This window comes from Taurulus bubalis (genome assembly GCF_910589615.1).
Source record: "Taurulus bubalis genome assembly, chromosome: 3".
Taxonomy (NCBI): Eukaryota; Metazoa; Chordata; class Actinopteri; order Perciformes; family Cottidae; genus Taurulus; species Taurulus bubalis.
Genome location: NC_136591.1, coordinates 41981984 through 42009538, shown reverse-complemented (window position 1 = coordinate 42009538; position 27555 = coordinate 41981984). Strand labels below are relative to the sequence as shown.

The 27555-nt window shown below is 42.6% G+C and overlaps 1 protein-coding gene across 1 annotated transcript in view; it reads left to right on the top strand.

The window, feature by feature from the left end:
• Positions 1-27555, top strand: part of npy2rl (neuropeptide Y receptor Y2, like) — a gene marked incomplete at its 3' end in the record, with an annotated part of 35416 nt that overhangs the window by 3270 nt on the left and 4591 nt on the right. Inside the window, exons 2-3 of the mRNA XM_079214839.1 lie at positions 18004-18185; positions 19762-19894. Of these exons, the coding sequence (XP_079070965.1) occupies positions 18045-18185; positions 19762-19894 (274 nt within the window). The 5' untranslated portion in view covers positions 18004-18044. The remainder of the gene's footprint in view (positions 1-18003; positions 18186-19761; positions 19895-27555) is intronic.

The following is a 27555-nucleotide window of genomic DNA, read 5'->3' as shown; positions in this document are numbered from 1 at the left end:
CGTAACAAACATACTAATGTTACGTAATGTTACATAACAAACATACTAATGTTACGTAACAAACATACTAATGTTACGTAATGTTACATAACAAACATACTAATGTTACGTAACAAACATACTAATGTTACATAACAAACATACTAATGTTACATAACAAACATACTAATGTTACATAACAAACATACTAATGTTACGTAATGTTACATAACAAACATACTACTGTTACGTAACAAACATACTAATGTTACGTAACAAACATACTAATGTTACCTAATGTTACATAACAAACATACTAATGTTACGTAACAAACATACTAATGTTACGTAATGTTACGTAACAAACATACTAATGTTACGTAGCAAACATACTAATGTTACGTAAGAAACATACTACTGTTACGTAATGTTACATAACAAACATACTAATGTTACGTAACAAACATACTAATATTACATAACAAACATACTAATGTTACATAACAAACATACTAATGTTACGTAACAAACATACTAATGTTACATAACAAACATACTAATGTTACGTATATGTATATGTAATGTTACATAACAAACATACTAATGTTACGTAATGTTACATAACAAACATGCTAATGTTACGTAATGTTACATAACAAACATACTAATGTTACGTAACAAACATACTAATGTTACGTAATGTTACATAACAAACATACTAATGTTACGTAACAAACATACTAATGTTACGTAATGTTACATAACAAACATACTAATGTTACGTAACAAACATACTAATGTTACATAACAAACATACTAATGTTACATAACAAACATACTAATGTTACATAACAAACATACTAATGTTACGTAGCAAACATACTAATGTTACGTAATGTTACATAACAAACATACTAATGTTACGTAACAAACATACTAATGTTACGTAATGTTACATAACAAACATACTAATGTTACGTAACAAACATACTAATGTTACCTAATGTTACATAACAAACATACTAATGTTACGTAACAAACATACTAATGTTACGTAATGTTACATAACAAACATACTACTGTTACGTAACAAACATACTAATGTTACGTAACAAACATACTAATGTTACCTAATGTTACATAACAAACATACTAATGTTACGTAACAAACATACTAATGTTACGTAATGTTACATAACAAACATACTACTGTTACGTAACAAACATACTAATGTTACGAAATGTTACATAACAAACATACTATCCATCCATCCATCCATCCATCCATTGTCAGCCGCTTATCCGGGGTCGGGTCGCGGTGGCAGCAGGTTCATCAGGCCGACCCAGGCTTCCCTCTCACCCGCAACACTTTCCAGCTCATTCTGGGGGATCCCGAGGCGTTCCAAGGCCAGCCGGGAGATATAATCCCTCCAGCGTGTCCTCGGTCGGTAGGAGACCCCGGGGAACACCGAGGACACAAACATACTAATGTTACGTAATGTTGCATAACAAACATACTAATGTTACGTAATGTTGCATAACAAACATACTAATGTTACGTGTATGTATATATGTATATGTAATGTTACGCAACAAACATACTAATGTTACGTAATGTTACATAACAAACATACTAATGTTACGTAATGTTACATAACAAACATACTAATGTTACGTATATATGTATATATGTATATGTAATGTTACGTAACAAACATACTAATGTTACGTAATGTTACATAACAAGCATACTAATGTTACGTAACAAACATACTAATGTTACGTAACAAACATACTAATGTTACGTAATGTTACATAACAAGCATACTAATGTTACGTAACAAACATACTAATGTTACGTAACAAACATACTAATGTTACGTAATGTTACATAACAAACATACTAATGTTACATAACAAACATACTAATGTTACCTAATGTTACATAACAAACATACTAATGTTACGTAACAAACATACTAATGTTACGTAATGTTACATAACAAACATACTATTGTTACGTAGCAAACATACTAATGTTACGTAACAAACATACTAATGTTACGTAACAAACATACTAATGTTACGTAATGTTACATAACAAACATACTAATGTTACGTAACAAACATACTAATGTTACGTAATGTTACATAACAAACATACTAATATTACATAACAAACATACTAATGTTGCGCAATGTTACATAACAAACATACTAATGTTACGTATATGTATATATGTATATGTAATGTTACGTAACAAACATACTAATGTTACGTAATGTTGCATAACAAGCATACTAATGTTACGTAACAAACATACTAATGTTACGTAATGTTACATAACAAACATACTAATGTTACGTAATGTTGCGTAACAAACATACTAACGTTACATAATAAAAAGACTAATGTTAGGTAACAAACATACTAATGTTTCGTAATAAAAAGACTAATGTTAGGTAAAAACATACTAATGTTAGGTAAACACATACTAATGTTACGTAATGTTATGTAACACACATACTAATGTTACTTAACAAACATGCTAATGTTGCGTAACGAACATACTTATTTTACTCAATAAACATACTTAGTTTGTTACTAACATAATTTTTTATAACAAATATTTTTACGTTAAAACAATGTACATCTTTTACTCAACAAACCTACTAATTTTATGTGAAAAACAGAGCAACTCTACGTAAAGAAAACACCTATTTTTATGAAGAAAAATGATTGCAATAAGGATCAGAAAACTATATTTCAACTAAAACACTGAAATCATTGATATGAAAGTCATTCATCAGCACGTCGGCACGACACGTTTAGAGGGATCCTCTGATTGATTATCTGACTCATTGATCCTCTGACTCTGATTGATTATCTGACTCATTGATCCTCTGACTCTGATTGATCACCTGACTGATTGATCCACTGAATCTGGCACCGATCGGTCACCATCGGTGTGACGGATGTCGGCGGCGGCTCCTCGGACGCTTTGCGCTTTTTCAGCCGTAATTTCATCAGCAATTGTACTGCTTTGTACTAATTTGTTTTCATTCAACATCCATTCACATGTATACATGCTGTGCAGCTCTAGGTTCAGGGAACTGTGCTTGTCTCAACAATTGTTGATATATATCAAAAATGTATTTCATTAATTCTGTTTGTTTTATTATTTTTCCCTTTGTAAGTTTTTTACTTTATTGTTGTCTAACAACCCTAACGTTTGTATTTATGTATAATGTTAATGTATCTCAATTAATATATATATATATATATATATATATTTTATTATTGAAATAATGAGGACAAATCACAACAAAAACTACAACAATATTAAGTGTAATATTCATCATACACAAGAAACTTTTTAATAACGGTGTTTGTGAGATTTTGTCTCATCTGATAATTTCGCTAAACACACAAAATGTTCCTGCTGTTAAGCACAAAAAGCGTGAAGAGACACTTTAGTGTTCAACCTTAAATACCAGCCAATCAGAGCGCAGTGTGAGTGGACGCTTGAAAGCAACTCGTGTCTCGGTTTACACGCATCCACAAAAGGCCTCGAGCCGCCCGCTGTGCCGAGGCCTCGGCAGCCAGCGCAGTTTACTGTGACGGTGTGTGTGTGTGTGTTGTTGAATAAACACCAGCACACACACACACACACACACACACACACACACACACACACACACACACACACACACACACACACACACACACACACACACACACACACCAGGATTCACGATTAATTTTCTCTCTCTTTTAATGAGATTACCATGATGACACACACACACACACACACACACACACACACACACACACATACACACACACACACACACACACACACACACACACACACACACACACACACACACACACACACACCATGTCAATCATTCGGATGGGAAGTGAAGAGGAGAAGACAAAAGTGGCTTCTTTTTTACATTTTTTATTTTTATTGAAGGAAGGGCGAAAGGATGCATGTGCAGCTGGGGAGCTAGGGAAGGACAGATGGAGTTTAAGAAGAAGACAAAATGAGGAGGAGGCAGAAAGACAGGAGCAAGTAGGGAGGGAGGTAGGGAAGGAAAGAGGAGGTGGAAAAGGATCTTAGAAGGTTAGGAAGGAAAGGAGAAATTATAGAAAACGTCAGGAGGAAGAGGGAGTAGGTAGAGATAAAAATGTATAAGGAAGGAAAGAAGAAGTGGAAAAAGAAGAAGGAAGGGAAGGAAAGGAGGAGATAGGAAATGATGGCTGGAAAGGAACGTTGAGGTACTGAGGAAGAGTGAGCAGGTAAAAAAAGAGAGGGAGGAATTGAGGGGGAAGGAAAGAAGAAGTTATTGAAAACAAGAGGAAGAGGAAGGAAAAGGAGGTGGAGGTAGAGAAGAGATGGGTGAGGCCTGAAAGGAAAGGAGAAAGTTGGAAAGGATATAGAAGCCGGTAGCAGGAGGAGACCCAAAAGGCTGTAACGGTTTCATGATGTACGAATATTATATGTCTTGGGCTTTTATTGTGAAAGGCAACAACAGAAGGAGAAGATCTGCTGAACTATTAGTCGAGGACGTACTAGAGGACGTACTAGAGGACGTACCAGAGGACGTACCTGAGGACGTACTTGAGGACGTACTTGAGGACGTACTAGAGGACGTACCTGAGGACGTACTTGAGGACGTACTTGAGGACGTACCTGAGGACGTACCTGAGGACGTACTTGAGGACGTACTAGAGGACGTACCTGAGGACGTACTTGAGGACGTACTTGAGGACGTACCTGAGGACGTACCTGAGGACGTACTTGAGGACGTACTAGAGGACGTACTAGAGGACGTACTTGAGGACGTACTTGAGGACGTACCTGAGGACGTACCTGAGGACGTACTTGAGGACGTACTAGAGGACGTACCTGAGGACGTACTTGAGGACGTACTTGAGGACGTACCTGAGGACGTACCTGAGGACGTACTAGAGGACGTACCAGAGGACGTACCTGAGGACGTACTTGAGGACGTACTAGAGGACGTACTTGAGGACGTACTAGAGGACGTACCAGAGGACGTACCTGAGGACGTACTTGAGGACGTACTAGAGGACGTACTTGAGGACGTACTAGAGGACGTACTTGAGGACGTACTAGAGGACGTACTTGAGGACGTACTAGAGGACGTACTAGAGGACGTACCTGAGGACGTACTCGAGGACGTACTAGAGGACGTACTTGAGGACGTACTAGAGGACGTACTTGAGGACGTACTAGAGGACGTACTAGAGGACGTACTAGAGGACGTACTTGAGGATGTACTTGAGGACGTACTTGAGGACGTACTAGAGGACGTACTCGAGGACGTACTCGAGGACGTACGTGAGGACGTACAAGAGGACGTACGTGAGGACGTACTAGAGGACGTACTAGAGGACGTACTAGAGGACGTACTTGAGGACGTACTTGAGGACCTATTTGAGGACGTACTTGAGGACGTACTCGATGACGTACTTGTGAGGACGTACTTGTGAGGACATACTTGAGGACCTACTTGAGGACGTACTTGTGAGGACATACTTGAGGACCTACTTGAGGACGTACTTGTGAGGACATACTTGAGGACCTACTTGAGGACGTACTTGTGAGGATGTACTTGTGAGGACATACTTGAGGACGTACTTTAGGACGTACTTGAGAGGACGTACTTGTGAGGACGTACTTGTGAGGACGTACTTGTGAGGACCTACTTGAGGACCTACTTGAGGACGTACTTTAGGACGTACTTGAGGACGTACTTGAGGACCTATTTGAGGACGTACTTGAGGACGTACTCGAGGACGTACTTGTGAGGACGTACTTGTGAGGACATACTTGAGGACCTACTTGAGGACGTACTTGTGAGGACATACTTGAGGACCTACTTGAGGACGTACTTGTGAGGACATACTTGAGGACCTACTTGAGGACGTACTTGTGAGGATGTACTTGTGAGGACATACTTGTGAGGACATACTTGAGGACGTACTTTAGGACGTACTTGAGAGGACGTACTTGTGAGGACGTACTTGTGAGGACCTACTTGAGGACCTACTTGAGGACGTACTTTAGGACGTACTTTAGGACGTACTTGAGAGGACGTACTTGAGGACGTACACAGAGAGAAAAGCGAGACACACATCGCTGTTTGCTGCAGCGTTACGGTTTCTCTCCACGGGAACTAACCAGAAACAAAAGTACACCCAAGTACTTGGACCACAGAGTCCAAGTACTTCTGGCCGCTCAGTAGTACTCTCTCTTATCAGGGGAATTCATTAAAGCCAGCATTATTGTCCAGATTACAGCCGACATGGTTGGAACATTCTGCCATAAAATACCACGTCCATCTTCTTATCAACGGCCCATTACCCCCCCCCCCCCCCCCCCCCCCCCCCCCCCCCCACACACACACACACACACACACACACACACACACACACACTGCTCTAAGAGCCATATGGCCACTGGACTCGCTCCAGTCGATAATCAGCCCAGTTTACAGCCTACTGGCTCACTGTGGGGCTCACTGGGAAAGAGCCGAGCACACACACACACACACACACACACACACACACACACACACACACACACACACACACACACACACACACACACACACACACACACACACACACACACACACAGCATCATTTTGACTTGCATATCTTTTAAACAAACACACAGGCGATCGATGTGATGAGATTTGGAGCGTTACATAATTGTGGGACGAAAGTCCTCGATGTTCACCTTCACAGCAACAAGGGAGAGAGAAGGAGAGAGGGAGAGAGGGAGAGAGGGAGAGAGGGAGAGAGAGGGAGAGAAGGAGAGAGAGAGAGAGGGAGAGAGGGAGAGAGGGAGAGAGGGAGAGAGGGAGAGAGAGGGAGAGAAGGAGAGAGAGAGAGAGGGAGAGAGGGAGAGAGGGAGAGAGGGAGAGAAGGAGAGAGAGAGAGAGGGAGAGAAGGAGAGAGGGAGAGAAGGAGAGAGGGAGAGAAGGAGAGAGAGAGAGGGAGAGAAGGAGAGAGGGAGAGAAGGAGAGAGGGAGAGAAGGAGAGAGAGAAGGAGAGAGGGAGAGAAGGAGAGAAGGAGAGAGGGAGAGAGGGAGAGAGGGAGAGAGAGAAGGAGAGAGGGAGAGAAGGAGAGAAGGAGAGAGGGAGAGAAGGAGAGAGGGAGAGAAGGAGAGAGAGAGAGGGAGAGAGGGAGAGAGGGAGAGAGGGAGAGAAGGAGAGAGAGAGAGAGGGAGAGAAGGAGAGAGGGAGAGAAGGAGAGAGGGAGAGAAGGAGAGAGAGAGAGGGAGAGAAGGAGAGAGGGAGAGAAGGAGAGAGGGAGAGAAGGAGAGAGAGAAGGAGAGAGGGAGAGAAGGAGAGAAGGAGAGAGGGAGAGAGGGAGAGAGGGAGAGAGAGAAGGAGAGAGGGAGAGAAGGAGAGAAGGAGAGAGGGAGAGAAGGAGAGAGGGAGAGAAGGAGAGAGAGAAGGAGAGAGGGAGAGAAGGAGAGAAGAAGAGAAGGATATGGAGATAGAGAGAAGGAGAGAAGGAGAGGAGAAAGAGAGAAGGAGAGAAGGAGAGAGAGAAGGAGAGAAGGAGAGGAGAGAGAGAGAAGGAGAGAGGGAGAGAGAGAGGGAGACAAGTGGAGCGTATTTCTGCTCACAGTTTGTTTTTGTTCCGTCTCTTTATTTCATGACCTTGTCTTTCCCTTCTTTCTTCATCTGTCCTTCCCTCCTTGTGCCCTTCTTCCTCTCCTTTCTCCCTTTTTTTCCTTCTTCCTCTCTCCTTTCTTGGCTATTTCCTCCCTCTCCCTCCTTGCTTCCTTCTTCCTCTCTCCTACCTTTTTTGCTCACTCCTTCTCTCCTCCCCTCTTCCCGTTCTGTCTTCGTCTTTCCTTCCCTCCTTGCATCATTCTTCTTCTCTTCCCCTCTCATCCCCTTCATCTTCCTCTCTTGTCTCCTCCTTTCCTCTCCCTTCTCCCTTCTTCCTTCTTCTCTCCTTACCTCCTTACTTTGTTTCTTCCTCTTCACTGCGCTCCTTGCTTTTCCCTCCCTATCTTGCTCCCTTCATCTCCTTTCCTTATTTCCTCCTGCCTTACACTTTTTACCCCCTCCCTCCTTGTTTTGCTTCATTTCTCCTCCATCCTTTATTTCATCAGGTGTCTGACTGATTTTCCTTCTGGACTTTTTAAATGTATTTTCTCTAGTGTTCATGTAGTATGAGTGTGTACTTCCTCTAGTATGAGTGTGTACTTCCTCTAGTATGAGTGTGTACTTCCTCTAGTATGAGTGTGTACTTCCTCTAGTATGAGTGTGTACTTTCTCTAGTATGAGTGTGTACTTTCTCTAGTATGAGTGTGTACTTCCTCTAGTATGAGTGTGTACTTCCTCTAGTATGAGTGTGTACTTTCTCTAGTATGAGTGTGTACTTCCTCTAGTATGAGTGTGTACTTCCTCTAGTATGAGTGTGTACTTCCTCTAGTATGAGTGTGTACTTCCTCTAGTATGAGTGTGTACTTCCTCTAGTATGAGTGTGTACTTCCTCTAGTATGAGTGTGTACTTCCTCTAGTATGAGTGTGTACTTTCTCTAGTATGAGCGTGTACTTCCTCTAGTATGAGTGTGTACTTCCTCTAGTATGAGTGTGTACTTCCTCTAGTATGAGCGTGTACTTTCTCTAGTATGAGTGTGTACTTTCTCTAGTATGAGTGTGTACTTCCTCTAGTATGAGTGTGTACTTTCTCTAGTATGAGTGTGTACTTCCTCTAGTATGAGTGTGTACTTCCTCTAGTATGAGTGTGTACTTCCTCTAGTATGAGTGTGTACTTTCTCTAGTATGAGTGTGTACTTTCTCTAGTATGAGTGTGTACTTCCTCTAGTATGAGTGTGTACTTCCTCTAGTATGAGTGTGTACTTCCTCTAGTATGAGTGTGTACTTTCTCTAGTATGAGTGTGTACTTTCTCTAGTATGAGTGTGTACTTCCTTAGTATGAGTGTGTACTTCCTATAGTATGAGTGTGTACTTCCTCTAGTATGAGTGTGTACTTTCTCTAGTATGAGTGTGTACTTCCTATAGTATGATAGGAGGTCCCGTCTGGACCGAGAACCAGAAGCAACCGGTGCCGGATCAACGTGGCCTCAAGAAGTCTGTGAAGGAGGCACCACATGATGGATGTTTTGGAGATGGTTTTTTTGTCAACACCAACAGTTCATAAACACCAGTCTTCTGGTCTAACTTCCTGTTAGTTGGACCCGCCCACCAATGGGCGTCTGTTTAAATATGATAAAGTAAAAACAGACTATTTGTGTCCATGTAGAAGAAACCAATAGACTGCATTACTGGGGGGCCACAGTCTGAGGGCCACAGCCTGAGGGCCACAGTCTGAGGGCCACAGTCTGAGGGCCACAGCCTGAGGGCCACAGTCTGAGGGCCACAGCCTGAGGGCCACAGTCTGAGGGCCACAGTCTGAGGGCCACAGCCTGAGGGCCACAGTCTGAGGGCCACAGTCTGAGGGCCACAGCCTGAGGGCCACAGCCTGAGGGCCACAGTCTGAGGGCTCCTGGATTCCTCATGGGTTGAATTATATAATCTGCCTTTCATCGCCTTCCTTCAGCTCCCGTCTTCAGCCCGAAGCGACGCTCACTCAAGTTGTTATATATATATATATATATATATATATATATATATATATATATATATATATATATATATATATATATATATCTTCTTATGGGTCCTGAAGTGTCAGACCAGCATTAATACCAGCGCTTTAGAGGTTGGAGCCTTCAGGCCTCCAGAGTTCAGCGACTGAAACCCAACACAGATTTTTTGGCAGAGCGGATGAATCAGTGTCGACTAAATCCTTCAAACGTTAGACATGCTGTCGTATTTACTGGCATCCTCTTGTACACAGTCACTCTCTCTGCCGCTCGCTCTCCTCTCTAATGCATTCTCTCTCTCTCTCTCCATTTAGCTACACATCACCATGCACTCATTTATTCATCACTCCATTTTCTCACTTCGCTGTCACTTGCAGCACCTCTATTTCTGTCCTCGTTTGGGGCGGCGCCGGCAGAGCGAAGGCGGCGCTGGAACGTGTCCGCTGAGCGCCCTCCGGTTTGGAGACACGGAGCGTCGCGCTTCACAGAAACTCTTCACAGGAAACCCGAAAGCAAAGCCGTCTCTTTCTGCTCAAACCACCGGGGACGAGCTCGCCGGTCGGCTCCTCTAGCGAGCGTCCTCCGTGTGCACGGGGTTTCAATGTCTGCTGAATCTCTCTTTACGCCAAGAAAACGCTCTCTGAAGGCCCAAAACAATATGGTGGACGAGTCCAGCCTCATTCCAGGCCCCCGTCAGTATGACACACGCTGTGCTTTCACGCTACTTCATCATCATCATTGTCATCGTCATTAGCAGACGCCCCGAGCGACTGCTCTGGAAGTCATTTAGCATTAAGAGCGACAGCATCTGCAGAGGGAAGAGTTCTGGGTGGTTGCAGGAGTCAAACAGACACGTTGACCCAGGAGAGCGTTCTCCGGGTCCCGTGAGCGGCGGCAGCGTGGACTCCGTTCATGTTATGTAACCACGCATTGTATCGCAGTGCGATCAGGGGTCGTCTTCATCAGTCAGCTCTGCAATGTGTTGAAGACTGAGCTTCAGACGTTTTGGTCCCAGCTGCTGATCCTTCAGAAGTCTGATAACCGGTACAAAGAGACTGTTTTCATTTCCAACCATCAGGCTCATTTTGCTTTTTTGTGGAAATGAATTTCCGTAGTGAGGCAGAGCAGATAAAAGAGGCTCGTCTGTCCGTCTGCAGGCATCAGCCCGACGCTAGTCCTCAGACCGCGAGGCTCCGAGAGTCGAGCGGAGATTCAAAGTTCCTGAAAAAGCAAAGATTCAAAGCCGCCTGCTTTTATTCTCTTGTGGGTGACTTTCATGTCATCACCATTCATATCTATGCCCTCCAACCTCATGTAGGAAACACTGTGTGTGATGCTTTGTTCTTTAGAATGTAAACATATAATGTGATGCACACTGAAAAGTAAAACACAGAGGACCCAATGCTGACCCCTGTGGAACTCCACATTTAATAAATAATCAAATAAGCAATCCATAACTACCTCTCCTGTTCACTTCCTTGTTTTCTACCATGTAAACTCTTGTAAAACACCTTTTATAAAAAATATGTTTTTGTGAAAATGCTGTCAGACACCTAAGGGTTACAAACGTAAAAAGAAAATATATTTTTTTCCTCCACACGAAAATGTCACCCATAATAAGCTTCATTCCAGCTGTATCTGTTATTGTTTCTTCTCGCCCACACGCAGCTGCTTTCTGACATTCAACCGACGCTGGCATTTGAAATCACCGATATCGAGAACGTGATCCTCAAGTTATGAGGCGGCGGGAAACCTTTGAGTCACGAATCAGAAACGGGGACAATAATTAGTCTGTTTTTTGATTGAAATCATCGTTTTTGCCTTTTCGGTCATGACAGAAACCTTCCAGGGCGGCGCTGCTGACAAACTAACGAGTGATGTGAAATCTCGTGTTCGATCAATTCTTAATCAGCGCAGGAATGTCACTTTTGAAAGTTTAATGTTCTGCTGGGATTTGCTGGAAAGCTGACGGCTGCTGCTCCACTTTTCACCCGTCTGGGAGCTCCAGATTTCTTTGTCTTGCTGGTTTCAACGCTCCCTCCCCTCCCTCCCTCCACTCCCCACCCTCCCTCCTCCACCACCTCTCTGTTTCCTCCTCATTGGAAACTACATCCAACTGTAGGTGTTTACGTTGTGGCTCCGCCCCCTCCGGAGGAACATATCCGTAATGCTGCAACAACAATTCAGAGCTGTAAAACCTAAATTGGGACCTAGAGGAGGCTGTGGAGTTCATGGCAACCAGAGTTGCTACGACTCACACAGAGCTCAACCGGTTTCACCATTACGCAACGTGGACCCTGCTGGGGAGCTGTGCAGCTCATCTTGGCCTCAGAGGATGAACCCTCACACGCAGTTGTAAATATTGCATCTCTCTCTTTCTCTCCGCTGTCGAATTTGTGTTAATAATTGAAACACGGAGGCTTAAGAGAGCAGTGGAGCAGGTAAAGCCTCCGCCTGCTGGTTGTTGGGCCGAGTTTAGGTTTAACTGGTTTATTATTCCAGCAGAAGTATCATTCAGAGACTCTTGGCGTGCTGCCTTCAGGGACCCCTGGTCTGCTCCCTGATTACATTTACAACACCTCTGCACTGCCTTTGGGTCTAAAAGATACACATTTGAGGTTGATTTTTAATTGTCAGGTAGAAAGACTTTTCTTTTTCTAAACCTCAAAAGACAATAAAGTGTCACCGAAAGACGTTCTTTGAATCCTTGAGTTCGAACAAACAAGCAGACTTTTCTGAAAAGCTTTTCTTCTTCCAAACCGGCCATCTTTAAGTCCCTGTCAACGCGCTTCCAAGATCACAGAAGACAGCGGCGGTAAAAGTGAAGAAAACGTTTCTCTGCTTTCCTTCTCGACCTTCCCCGGGTTACAGTTCGTAAAGCCGACCTTAAATGTGTCGCTGACCTGCTTCTTTGATTTGACTCGGAGCGTCTCATCTCCCGGCCGGCAGTGAACGCCCCGCAGCGGCGTGACTTCCTGTGTCAAAGCGCCTCGGGGCGACGGAGCGGTTGTCGCCTCGGTCTGACTCCTTTCTCCTTGCTCCACTTCCTGACGCCGGGCCGCATGTCCGCTGCTCACCGTGGCGCTAAACGGCTTCCATACAGGGATTCATCCATTTCCATCTCTGAGAAACCACAGGCGTCTTTTATTGGAGGGAGAAACCCAGAAGAAGCAGCAACATTATGGACAACATAGGTGAAACTACTTGTATGAACACAGGTCAGGGGTTGAGAGGTGATGTTTCTGTCTGAAGCTCAGCATGAAGCGGACTCTGATGTTCTTTTGCTCAACTAAAGGATGTGATGTCACGTGATGATTAGACGTAACCTCTCTTCGCATGACGTCCTACCAAAAGCTACTCTTCTTTTTTGTGCGTTTTCCTACAAAACAAAATCCAGCAACAGGCGTTCATTTCTACTGGCCTGCAGTCTTTTCAAAAATAAACTTCTGTCTTTACAGGAAACAACTCAGTTAGAAGTTCTGCCGTTGAGGTAAAGATGGTCGTTCGGGTTCATATAACGTTCTGGATTACCAGGAGGAGGAACGCCGGCCTTCGGTTGTTCCTTCCTAAAGCTCTGTGAGGCGTTTCATGTTCACGTGCACGCTATAGGAAATGATTTCATGGATAATCTACCAATCACAGCGCATCATTTTCATATGAGGCCGACTGATTCATGAGAGATTTTAGCAGGATTTCAAAAAGCTCCACTAGTATGTTTCTGCTGTTGGTGTCCGTGCTTTGTCTGCAGCATCATTCATCATAGCAAATAATACAATGGAGCGTTTCATCAGTTATTAATCACAGAACATGAATATTCACACGAGAGGCATTAACTAAACTAAACGTATCCTTTGCAGACTAGAAGCTGGAGAATTTCCTCATCAGAGACTTCCTCAGTGAGAGATGCTCAAACTACGAGTCTCAACCTGGTGAGGAGGTGGTGACTCCCTCTGGCTATAGATCACTTTGGATCATTATATATCACTATGGATCACTATAGATCACTTTGTATCACTCTAGATCACATATATCACTATGTATCACAATAAATCACAAAATATCACTATGGATCACTATAGATCATTTTGAATAATTATGTATCACTATGGATCACTTTGTATCAATATATATCACTGTAGATAACGTTGGATCACTATGTATCACAATAGATCACTATATATGACTATGTATCACAATAAATCACAAAATATCATCACTATAGATCACTTTGGATAACTATATATCACTATGGATCACTATAGATCACTTTGTATCAATATATATATACATATCACTGTAGATCATGTTGGATCACTATGTATCACAATAGATCACTATGTATCACAATAAATCACTACATATCACAATGTATCACTATGGATCACAATACATCACTATATATCACTTTGGATCACTATAGATCACTTTGGATCACTATACATCTCTATGGATCACCAACAACTCACTATAGATCACAATAAATCACTATAGATCACAACAAATCACTATAGATCACTACACATCCCTATAGATCACAATACATCACTATAGATCACTTTGGATCACTATATATCTATATAGATCACCAACAATCACTATAGATCACAACAAATCACTACACATCCCAATACATCACTACAGATCTCGCTGCATTAAAGTGAGACGTCAGGTGAAAGCCTCTCGATGTCTGAGCTGTTGCATCACAGTCTGCTTGGTGTCAGCTCCATTTTACCCATGAGCCTCGGCAGCGAGCCGGCGATCCAGTTAATGAGACAAAGAATGAAGCGCCGATCAGAAAGTCATCCGGACGGTTAATGAGTCGCCACCAGCTTCAGACACACAACAGGAAGTCGGTTAGTTTGATCCCAGAGATCGCAGCATGACATCGTCTCTCAGGTCCTTTTCGACTGCAGAACTCCCCAAAAACATCCACACACTTTGCATTCAGACCATTTGAGCATCGAACCCCCGGGGCCGCTGGAGGACGGCCGGCTTTCAACCTGCAGGATCATCCGGAGTTGAAAAGAATTCTGGACTCTTCGTGCTTTGTTCTGAAGCCTCAAAGGGAAAGAGCCGAGGGGGCGGGGCTTCTTTGACCTCCGGGCATGGGTCACGCAAACAGCTGCAGAACCTGTGTGACTCGCTTTCCACTCGGTTTGCTCTTTCATTTAATGCTTGGCTCATCGAGGAGCGGCCGTCCTGCCAGAGACGCGCTGAACGTCAACGAAGCCGCTTGATGAGCATTCTGAGAAATGAAAGTGTGGCCTTTTTCTCCATTTTACATACTTTCTTAAATTCACCCTTTAAAGGCACTTGCATATGAGATACATACCCATGTGGTACATTTCATGTTGCAGAACAATCTCAGCTCTCTGTATAATGAGGCACCATTGTCCTATCTCTTTCCAAGTGGAAAGAGATAGAGATATGGCCCTAAAGCTTGATTATTGACATTCTTCATAAACATAACTTCATACATTATTTTCCAGTCAGGAGGCGAAGGTCCTGAAAGATACACGTAGGTATTTTGTATTATTTTAATAAACACAACGTTTCACTTCATCCTCACCTTTAAGTTTTATTCTGAGTTATCAGATGAATCCCTGATTACTGATACATATACATATGTTTTTTTAAATGTTTTTTTTAATGTTCTTTCATGAACTTGAATCCAACTAATATCATGCATTTATTTCCAACCTTGCAAAGATAAGATAAGATAATCCTTCTTTCATCCCGCAGCGGGGGAAGTTACGGGATTACAGCAGCAGCAAAGAACATCAAAACAAATATTATAAATATGTCACGAATAGTAAAGAAAAAGTAGAAAAAGGTAAACAAAAACCCAGCTCATACGTCTTCCATCCTGACAGAATAAAATACGGCTCCAGTGATTCTGTTTGGGGACGTGTTGGAGTGCACGTGTTGGAGTGCACGTGTTGGAGTGCACGTGTTGGAGTGCACGTTCTCTTGTCTCCGCTCTGTCGTGAAATATGAGCGTTATTATTAAACCGCCTCGCTGCATCGTGCTGCTCTTCTTCATCACTGACGAGGGTGAGCTGCACCGTCAACGGCTTCAGGCAACTTGATCAGTGAATCAGCTCACTGGTGTGTGTGTGTGTGTGTGTGTGTGTGTGTGTGTGTGTGTGTGTGTGTGTGTGTATTCCTGTGCTAATGTCTGAGTGAGGCCTGGATTTTCCCTTGAGGCCAGTCGACCGGCCTTCATCACATAGCTGTGAAACAGAGAGGTCACAGCTGTGTGTGTGTGTGTGTGTGTGTGTGTGTGTGTGTGTGTGTGTGTGTGTGTGTGTGTGTGTGTGTGTGTGTGTGTGTGTGTGTGTGTGTGAACAAGCTGAGCCACAGCTGGTGTGACATTCTCCCACCTGTGAGCCGCACCGTTAGAGTGTGAGTCTCTGTAGTGTGACGGACAGCTGGGTTCAGACATGTGTTCCAGAAGTGGATCACAACAAAGTGAAGTGGTCGTACTGGGAGAGTCACTGGGAGAGTTGGTTTGTGGACCACGTCTGTAGTTTGACGTTTTGGCCCTCGCTATCTTGGTTGGTTGCTTTTGTTGAGTTCGTCTTTTGCAACCAGAAGTGTGTGAACCTCCTTTTGTGGGTTTAGTCTTTTATTTTGAAGGGCCAGGTTAAAACTCCCGTTGTTATGCTTCATATCTTCCTATCATTCTAAAACAAAAGCTTAGTCACGACCCAGTAAAGGAACGTTCTGCCGGTGGGCGTTCTCACCTGAGACGCCCAAAATACCCGCTGAGGCTTTGTCTCCGCCCACATCGGTCTGGATCGATCCGAGCCGGAGAAAAGGTTTTCGTTTTAGTTCCTGCAGGAATATTCCTGCAGCTTGAGGGCCGTTCCCAGGGACTGGGAGCCGCCTAGGAGCCGCCTGGGAGCCGCCTGGGAGCCGCCTGGGAGCCGCCTGGGAGCCGCCTGGGAGCCGCCTGGGAGCCGCCTGGGAGCCGCCTGGGAGCCGCCCAGTACCGTCACCATCTGCTGCTCGGCTTCACCCGGGCTGAAGGGTCACCGAGCGGCTGGAGGGCGACGCGGAGCTCCTCCAGCAGCTGCTGCTCAGACAATCAGCTGGAGGATTTAATCAGGTTTATTTAGATTCTGCTACAACCTGTTTTATTGTTTTATAGTTTTTTCTGGAGATTCACTGCAGAAATCAGATCGTTTCTATTCCACAAACGGCTTCATATCTCATATCTGTTGCCGGCAAATATGAGAAGATTTTGATACAAAAATGAAACCTTGTCCGATTGAAACGCTGATTGCTGGTTTCAAACTGTCAGATATGAACTTTTACATTCAGACATCACACACAGTTTGTCATTATTTACACAACTTGCTGTCCATTGAACGTCATATGTAATGCACGCATATTTAAATAGTATCGAGTCACATAAACCACGGATGTAGTCTGAGCTGATTTGGTCAGTTTTCATACAGAAAGTCTCTTTTCTGAGATATATTTGGGATTCTGCTTTGGTTCAGAGATATTTTGGGTGTTTTTCCGATGATGATCTACTTTTAGAAGTAATCTGAACTCATTTATTCACACAATCCCTTTGTTTTTTACAAGTTTAAGAGATTAATAATAACCCAGTTTAACATTTGTGATTGTGACCTGATTTTTTGGGCCACAAAGCGAAACCCCTCTGACGTGTGAGTGAGTCCACGTTCGTGTTCATCCAGCTTACTGCGTGTAACCCGCATGTGAAACACAATACACTCATCCACTTCCTGCTGCGGCCGATTACCCGTGTTAATCTGCTGTTTGTGTGCTGGACACCAAAGACGAGCTCCCAGCGCTCTGAAACAAGTGAAACTACACGAGTGGAGTTACGTCCTTTCTGCCCAAAGGATTCCCAAGGAGACTCCTATGGAGACCAGCTGCTGAGCAGGTGGAGCGTTTAGCGGCTAAATGATGAATGTGAGTCCGATGTGTTTGGATCCAAAGGGACCGCTCCGCCCACATTAACGTCGTCCTCCTCCGGCGCCGTGATGCGGTTGGCCGGTAGACAGAAAATAGTCCCGACAGGAAGCTGCCCAACAAGGTCTTTTTTGGCTTCCTGGAAAGAGACGTTGCTGTTGAGTTTCCCCGTTTTATTCTAGAGAAGGCTGACGTCACTCACCCAAACAAAGGAAGAACACGTGTTTAGGATTTTGGGGTGAACCATCCCTTTAAATAACACTCCGAGAGTCGACAATCGTGTGGTTTCCTGCCCCCTAGTGGCCAAAGTAATCAGGTTACTGCAGCTTTAAAGGAGACAAAATCTCCTCTGCTTGTCGTCTCACCTGTCGTTTACCTGAGTCTCCGTCTGTCCTTTGTCCCCCACAGTCTGTGCCATGGCGCCGCCGGCTGAGCACATGTGAGCAGACATGGAGGCCTTCAGCGCAGCCAACGCCACGCCGGGCGTCTACCACGACTACGGCCCGGACGCCGACGCCCCGGCGCTGCCCACGCTGGTGTTCGAGGGAGTGAACTTTCAGGAGGACCCCATCAAGCTGCTGAGCGTGCAGGTAACGCGTTATGATCGATATCTCATATTTACTCATGAATCAAAAGGACGTATCTATCCAAAGGAAAGCAACAGTGACTTAGTTTAGTGAAGTAGTTTAGTGAAGCAGTTTAGTGATGTAGTTTGGTGATGTAGTTTAGTGATGTAGTTTAGTGAAGTAGTTTAGTGAAGTAGTTTAGTGATTCAGTTTAGTGAAGTAGTTTAGTGAAGTAGTTGAGTGACGTAGTTTAGTGACTTAGTTTAGTGATTTAGTTTAGTGACTTAGTTTAGTGATGTAGTTTAGTGACTTAATTTAGTGACTTAGTTTAGGGACTTAGTTTAGTGACTTAGTTCAGTGACTTACTTTAGTGATGTAGTTTAGTGACTTAGTTTAGTGACTTAGTTTAGTGATGTAGTTTAGTGACTTAATTTAGTGACTTAGTTTAGTGATGTAGTTTAGTGATGTAGTTTAGTGACTTAGTTTAGTGATGTAGTTTAGTGGCGTAGTTAAGTGACGTAGTTTAGTGAAGTAGTTAAGTGACTTAGTTTAGTGACTTAGTTTAGTGAAGTAGTTTAGTGGCGTAGTTAAGTGACGTAGTTTAGTGAAGTAGTTTAGTGACTTAGATTAGTGACTTAGTTTAGTGACGTAGTTTAGTGATGTAGTTTAGTGATGTAGTTTAGTGACTTAGTTTAGTGAAGTAGTTTAGTGGCGTAGTTTAGTGACTTAGTTTAGTGACTTAGTTTAGTGATGTAGTTTAGTGGCGTAGTTTAGTGAAGTAGTTTAGTGACTTAGTTTAGTAACTTAGTTTAGTGCCTTAGTTTAGTGATGTAGTTTAGTGACGTAGTTTAGTGAAGTAGTTTAGTGAAGTAGTTTAGTGACTTAGTTTAGTGACTTAGTTTAGTGACGTAGTTTAGTGATGTAGTTTAGTGACGTAGTTTAGTGATGTAGTTTAGTGACGTAGTTTAGTGATGTAGTTTAGTGACGTTGTTTAGTGACTTAGATTAGTGATGTTGTTTAGTGACGTAGTTTAGTGACGTAGTTTAGCGATGTAGTTTAGTGGCGTAGTTTAGTGATGTAGTTTAGTGATGTAGTTTAGTGACGTAGTTTAGTGACGTAGTTTAGCGATGTAGTTTAGTGATGTAGTTTAGTGATGTAGTTTAGTGACGTAGTTTAGTGACGTAGTTTAGTGACTTAGATTAGTGAAGTAGTTTAGTGACTTAGATTAGTGACGTAGTTTAGTGCATAGTTTTATTCATAATATTTTTAAACTGGTCATATGTTTGATATTACAAATATGTACACTAGCAAGTTAGCTATCAGACAATACCAAATTAATAATACAATAAATAAAAATAGTGCAAATAGTAATACAAAAAAGTATAATGAAGTAAATCTTCAGACAAATACTTGTAATTATTTTTTTTAAACTTGAATTCATGTTTCCACATGCTTCCTTCCTTCTTCCCTCTTTCATCCGTTTCACTTGTCTTTACATCATCAACACATAAATCATGAATGATTAAATATCGATCATACACAAGATTCAAGGAGTAGTTTAAGTATCCAGTAAAGTTGTTGTTGTTGTTGTCGTCTGCAGGTGGTGTTGATCTTGGCCTACAGCACCATCATCGTGCTGGGGGTTCTGGGTAATTCTCTGGTCATCTACGTCATCTACCGCTTCAAGACGCTCCGCACTGTCACCAACTTCTTCATCGCCAACCTGGCTGTTGGTAAGCACACCACAACTAAAACTTAACCTAAGCCTAAAACCTGAACATGAACGTTCCCTTAACCTAACTTTAACCCTCTTTATAGACTTTTAAAAAACATCATATTATGAGAGAAACCGTGAAAGTCTGGAGAACTTTATTCATCACAATGTCATGATTTACGTGACGGAGACGAGCATTATGTCCTCATAAGGAAGGCAAGTCCCCACAATGTGACCTTTGTGAACACATGTATGTTTACAATGCACACACACACACACACACACACACACACACACACACACACACACACACACACACACACACACACACACACACACAGCTGTCAGACCCATCAGAGGGGGAAATCCTCCCAGACATGATGGCATGTGTGTTTGTTTGTGTGCATTGTATGTGTGTGTGTGTGTGTGTGTGTGTGTGTGTGTGTGTGTGTGTGTGTGTGTGCGTGTGTTGCCCTCTGTAGGTCGACTGCGATGATGACTCAAACATCTGTCAGCTGTCATAATCTTCTTCCCCGTGACGCCTGCCGCTCTGTGAGCGCTTCATTCGCTGACCTTCACACGGCGCCGTTGTTTCCCCGACGTGAAATGTGACGAGGTTAAAAATAAAAAGACCCAGAAGGCTCAGCGGAGTCGTTCTGTGCGTCGACCTCCGCGTTCCCGTTCCGGCTTCGGTTCAGAAGGACCAACACAAAGCGAGACAACAATCAGGAGGCGTTGCCTTGTGACTTTCTTTGAAGTGATACTGACACAAAATCGGTCATTTTTCCATTTTTGACTGAATATGCTTCATAACATGCCAATGCTTTCCTGAGTTGTGTTTATTGTTTCAGATTTCGATCCTTTAGATCTTAATCTTTATAAAAAAGTGCACTTTTAGTCTGTGGGATGTTGTTAAGACACAGAACAATACTTTTAAACTCTGGAGTTCTCGAGTCCTTTTCGATAATGCTGGATGTTTATAGTTATGATCAAAATATCTTGTTAAACCCTTGATATCAGGAAAATCAAGAAAAAATCATGGTATAAATCCCTCCCCCTCCAAAAAAAACATGTTAGGTATCAAATTAAACATAAAAATCAGGGCAATAATAATATATAATCCTGATGTACAACCTTTAAACACAACTCAAACAATAAATAGGATTATGGGTTAGGGTTATACATTATTTTCCCAAGACTTTGCTGAACAAATACATGCAATAAACACAAGTATTGGAATTCATTTTGGGGTTCCTACGTTGACTGAAACAGGGATAAGAGGTCTAGACCCCCGACGGGTTTGAGGGGTTTTAAGAAATCATATATATCTATATCGGTATCTCTCATAAAAGTCCGGCATCCCTTTGGTCTTTGGGCTAAACTTCTACATGTTTTTAATGTTTGCACTAAGTTGTATCATCAGCTGATTCCTGATGAAACAGCGTTAAAAGAGGAGGAGAAAAAGAGAGAGTGGTCTGGGCGTCACGTGACCAGCAGCCTGCTTCACGCTCATGGAGGATGGAACTGCACGTTCCTGTTATTCTAACGAGCCGGAGAATATCTGACCTCTGACCCCAACAGCTGTTGCGTCGTCTCACGTGAATCACACGGAGTGTAGCGATGCCGCCTCAGCGCTGTTTATTTATAATGAGCCGAGTGGGACGCGGCCGGCTTCACACGTCCTCCGCCTGTGAAGTGACACGCGGTGTGAAGATTTCACGCTGGTGCATGATGACAAAAATAATAATTTACTGCTTGGTTAGTCTTTTCTTTAGAAGTATGTTTGCCTCTTTTTTTGGAGAGTAAACAGCAAAAGGAAGACGGTGAAAAACGTGCAGTTGGTATCTTGGACTGAAGTCTCATTTTTTAATTCCTAGAACATCATTAACTGACTTATAATCCAAACCGTTAAAAGATTAATTAAAATGTTTAGAAAAAAGCACGCCTCTGTATTACAAAGACGTGAGTAAACACGTCGTTATGAAAGCATGAATCAACAAGAACGGCAGTAAATATGTGAATTAATAAGCGCACGGGCAAATGAACACGACCTGTAAACAATGAGGAGTAATGGAGTGTGAAAATGGTGCAGAGCAGTGTGTGTGTGTCTGTGTGTGTGGGGTGGGCTGATAATGAACAATAATACATTACCTTCATAACGCAGCCTTCAGAGAACGAAGTGAAGACAGACAACATCAATAAATGGATGGATGAGTCAATTCAGAGACTTCAGGACCACGGACAGCGATGAAACAATTCAGGACCACGGACAGTGATCAAGATACTGTAGCACCACGGACAGTAATGAAGGGACTTCAGGACCACGGACAGTGATGAAGAGCCTTCAGGTCCAGGGACAGTGATGAAGAGACTTCAGGTCCAGGGACAGTGATGAAGGGACTTCAGGTCCAGGGACAGTGATGAAGGGACTTCAGGTCCAGGGACAGTGATGAAGGGACTTCAGGTCCAGGGACAGTGATGAAGGGACTTCAGGACCACGGACAGTGATGAAGGGACTTCAGGACCACGGACAGCGATGAAACGATTCAGGACCACGGACAGTGATCAAGATACTGTAGCACCACGGACAGTGATGAAGAGCCTTCAAGACCACGGACAGTGATGAAGGGACTTCAGGACCACGGACAGTGATGAAGGGACTTCAGGACCACGGACAGTGATGAAGGGACTTCAGGTCCAGGGACAGTGATGAAGAGCCTTCAGGACCACGGACAGTGATGAAGAGCCTTCAGGACCACGGATAGTGATGAAGAGCCTTCAGGACCACGGTCAGTGATGAGGAGAGTTCAGGACCACGGTCAGTGATGAGGAGAGTTCAGGACCACGGACAGTGATGAGGAGACTTCAGGACCACGGACAGTGATGAGGAGACTTCAGGACCACGGACAGTGATGAAGGGACTTCAGGACCACGGACAGTGATGAAGGGACTTCAGGACCACGGACAGTGATGAGGAGAGTTCAGGACCACGGACAGTGATGAAGAGACTTCAGGACCACGGACAGTGATGAAGAGCCTTCAGGACCACGGACAGGAAACAAGCTGCTCCCGCTGTTTGAAGAGTTTCAGGAGATGAAACTATATATTTGTGTTTTTGGAGGTTTAAGTCTTCAGCCGTAACCGATGGACCACAGACAGGAAGTCAGAAAGTACAGAGAGACGGACTAACACGCTGTTGATTGTGGACTTTTTGTAGGATTTGTTGACAAACACCAGCTTCATTATACAACTTATAATCATAAACCCTCCATTTCTGAGATAAATGAATCTACATCTCAAAACTAAATAAAACGCGTCTGAAGCAACGCAGAGCTCTGGTTTTAAAAGCCGGACTCAGTGACATTCTAGCGTAAAATTAGTTCGTCGAGGAGGAGATTCAAAGTTCCCCCTCCTGGATTGTTTCTCACCTGAGTGAAGTTCATGAAGAAATGAATAACCACAAGGAGAGTGTTTGAGTTTCATGAGCTTCAACTCGTCAATGTTTATCCCCAAGCGTCTCTTGTTCTAAAGAAATGGAAAGCAAATTGGATGGAAAGTAAAACTTAACCACAAGCTATCACACACACACACACACACACACACACACACACACACACACACACACACACACACACACACACACACACACACACACACTTAGTTTTGGCCTTTTAACGTTGGACAAGTTGTGGAATCTTTCAACATAAACGTCTGTGTTCACAGCAAACATACGGTATCACGTTATAATAAGTGCACACTATTAGCATTAGTAAAGCATGAATAAACACTTATTTCATCATTTATGAAGCTTTATGCCAACATGAACACTCATTAGTAACTCATTAGTATGCAATTCATAAACACAGTTATGTGACATACGTCCTTAATACTTCATTTACAAATGCATAATTTATAAAGTGTGAAAACCAAAGCTTATTAATCAAGAATGAAGTGTGTTTATGAATGAGTTACTATGAGTTGGAATAAAGCTTCATAAATGATGATTTCAGTGTTTATTCATGCTTTACTAATGCTGAATAGTGTGTACTTATTATACGTGCTACCAACATACGCTTTACACTCGTAACGGTGTCTTTTCAAAATAAAGTCCGGTGTTAAAAGTAAAAGAACAGCTTCCGCTCTTCACGTGCGTTTTGTCTTTCAAAATAAACGTCCGTATGTTTACTGGAAACACACAGTGTACACTCGTTCCAGAGTATTTTCAAAAAAAACTTCTTCATTCACAAGAAAGATACAGTTTATAATTGTTACATGCATATAGTGTCTTTTCAAAATAAACTTCCAACGTGGGTTTTTGACTTTGCTTGACTGGGTTCGACTTACGTCACAAAGTTCCGGTGACAGAAGTCAGCGCTGACTTCTCCTGTTGGTCTTAAACTCACTTTGAGGAAAACATTTTTTTTCAGCAGCATTTGTGTCGCCTGAGGAAATTAATTCCAATATTTCCTCTTTTTGCTCTGTTTTGGTCTCCATCGCCTCCTGATAGACGAGTGTGTCTGTGGTGCTGAATGCTCCACTCTGCTCTCCAGCCAGTGTATCATACATTCACACATGTTGAGGAGTGCAGCTTTAAGTAGCACCAATTCAGTGTTGCTGTGCTTCATATATGTATTGGTTTCACTTTCTTCATTTGAAATGTTTTCATACTCGTTCTCTCTTTTATTCATTCTGTTCATCAAAGAGAAGCATTTCTGTTTCCGATGGTCTTTAAGCGTTCAGCACGTTGAGCGACACGATTCATATGAAAGCAAATAAACATAAAGTCATAAACAGGAAGTGGCGGCTGGCCATTTTCCACCTTTCCAGCACATCTTGCTTCAGAACAAAAGACGTGATTCTCTCCTCCAGAAGCAGAAGTCATGTGATCGGAGCGCCGGTCTTTCATGAGCTCGTTACAGGATGAAGAAGTCGAGAACAGAGGCGGACTGGGAATACAAAAATACATAAGTGAAAATAACAACCTGCTCCTTTCAGAGACAAACACTTTCATGTTTCCACGAGATAAACGCAGGACGGAGCGATGAAGAGGAGCTGTAAAGAGAGGAAGAAGACTGAACTCACATCTATACTTTCTTTTCATAAACAGTTTAGCTTTAAAAACTCAGAGGAGGACGAATAGTTTAGAAGCTCCAGGAAGAAACGTCCTATGAAGTAACGCGACGATGTTCATCTCTGCTGGCGTTCTGGTCGTCATCCTGGTGCTCTGTCCTTCACAATAAAACATTTATTGTGACATAAATAGGATATTTTTACATGTTCTTTAGCTGACGTTCCCCGAGAATGAACCTCCCAAAAAAAGTCCCAGAATGAAGCGAGAACATCGACTGCTGAAGAACAGACAAAAAGAGAAGATGCAGTCGGAGTCGTGGAGGTCGAACTGTGACAGAACCCTGAACATGTATAAACTAATACGCTCATTACGTTGAACAAGCAGACGTCTTTCATGGCGAACGCTTCGTGGACTCGCGAGAGAGGATGAGGAGCGAGAGAGGAAGAGGAGCAAGAGAGGAAGAGGAATAAGAGAGGAAGAGGAGCGGCGGCAGCGTGACAGATTTAATGTGAAATGTGCAGCGAGGAAGAACGGCGACAGACAAGTCGTCGGTTACGTCGCACCGAAAGAAAAACAGGAGCTGGAAGGAGAGCGGTGTTAAGAACACAAGAAGAGGAAGAGGAGATGAGGAGGAAGAAGAAGAACAAGAGAAGAAGAAGAAGAAGATGAAGAATCGTCATATCGTTTATTTATACTAAAAGAAAATACATAAAAGGTCTTCATGCCCTCTCCAATACCTATTTTATATATTTGTTAAAGTAACTATATTGTAAATAAGCCAATCAAGTATTGTAGTTCTTTTAGTATCGATATCAGAGCAACTAGAACCACCTGAACGGCGTCACTGCCGTGAACATCGGTGGCACGACGCGCATTAATTATTGGTTCAATATTAATGAGTTGAAAGATCGTCTGTGACTGTTCTCGGTATAAACTCCATCAAACACCTGCTTATTGTTGTGGGTCAGGTTATGCTTTGATTTACTTATGCATTGGCTCATAAAAAGTGTCTCTTTATCAAACCTTCAGTTCTTTCTGTTTTATGAGTTTTTGGCGGGAAAACTTTAAGATAAAAGAAAGACATGTTTTTTCTAACAAGAGGCAGATTAACGTAGATTATGAGAACGAGGCGTTTGTCGGAGCGTTTATTAAAGATCACATGACCTGACGGCTCAGATTACAGCTGGACGTATGAATCCGTGCTCGTGATGCATAAAGTGTAATAATATGCACAATAATAGTATGAGTTCAGCTCTGATGTGGAGGCGGAAACAGAAAGATGAAAGGGTTGAAGAGGAAGTGGGAAAAGCTGCTTGTTGAGGTTTAAAAGCTCTGAACTCAAATCAAAGTGCTAAACATCTCAAACACAAAATATTTAGTTTCATCGAAACTCACATTAAAAACTGCTTCAACACTTTTAGAAAGATTTTGTGATATTTATTGAGAGGAAAAGACATTTTGGGAAATCCGCTTATTCAACAGTCAGAAGCATAAAACCCCAAACAGCTGCTTCTGTCCGTGTGGATCTGTTGCTCTGAACATTTAACAAGTTATTACAGTAAAGAAAACGTTTTCACAATCAGCTGATGGATGAAAATCAAATATAATATTTGCATCTGCTCTCAAACTGAATGTTTTGTTATCCTGCTGACAGACAGAAGCAACCAAACTGGAAACATCAGCGGAAGATCATTTATAATAATTCATGTTATGAAAAGCAAAGCTGGCCTCGTCTCCTGAGGAAGACGCTAAAACCCTCGCGAGGCGTTTGAGGACTGGAGCAGCTGTGGTTCATTTTCATTTTGGTTGAGATATGAAAGTTGATTAAAGGCTTCTTCCTCCTCCTCTTCCTCCTCCTCTTCATCCCCCTCTTCCTCCTCCTTTACTGCACTTACTGTTTTAATCTCCTAGAATATCTGAGGCTTTTTCACGTCAAATATAATACTTCAATCTCAGAGTATAAGATTTATTTTTTCTTGTAAATTTGTGACCTTTTTTGTTTTAGTTTTACGATGTGAATCTATAGATTATAGATCTTTTGATCATGTTGTTTATTCTCTCTTTAATCTCAGGCTCTTTGAAGTAAATGCACTTTTTTTTCTTTTATCTCTGAGAATATTATATTGTTTGCTCATATACATTGATGACTTTAATCTCAGAGGATGAGGGTTTTTTCTTGTTAATTTGTGATTTCTGGTCTCATGAATTCACTACTTTGATCTCAGAGTTTGTTCTTCTCACTTTGATTCAGCACATTCTTGGTTTCTCCTCAGAATATGAACCCCAGCAGCTCAGTTCATAAGAAGGAATCGTTAATGCCGTCGTACACTTGGTGCAAACAGCAAAGAGCTTCAGTCTCAGAGACGACATTTGTTCACCTTCAGCAGAATTCCATTTCCTTTTGGAAAACAACTTATTTTTAGGCCCTTTCCTCGAACATGTCATACCCAAACTAAAAGGGTGTATCTCTGCAACCACTAGGGCTGTTTGAATAATGTTGGTGTTATAATAAAAGGTACACATGTGAGATGTTGTGCAGATGTGTAAATATCAGTCTATATGTTACTGGTTAAGAGTAAATGAAGATGGTCACAGGAAAAAATGAAAAG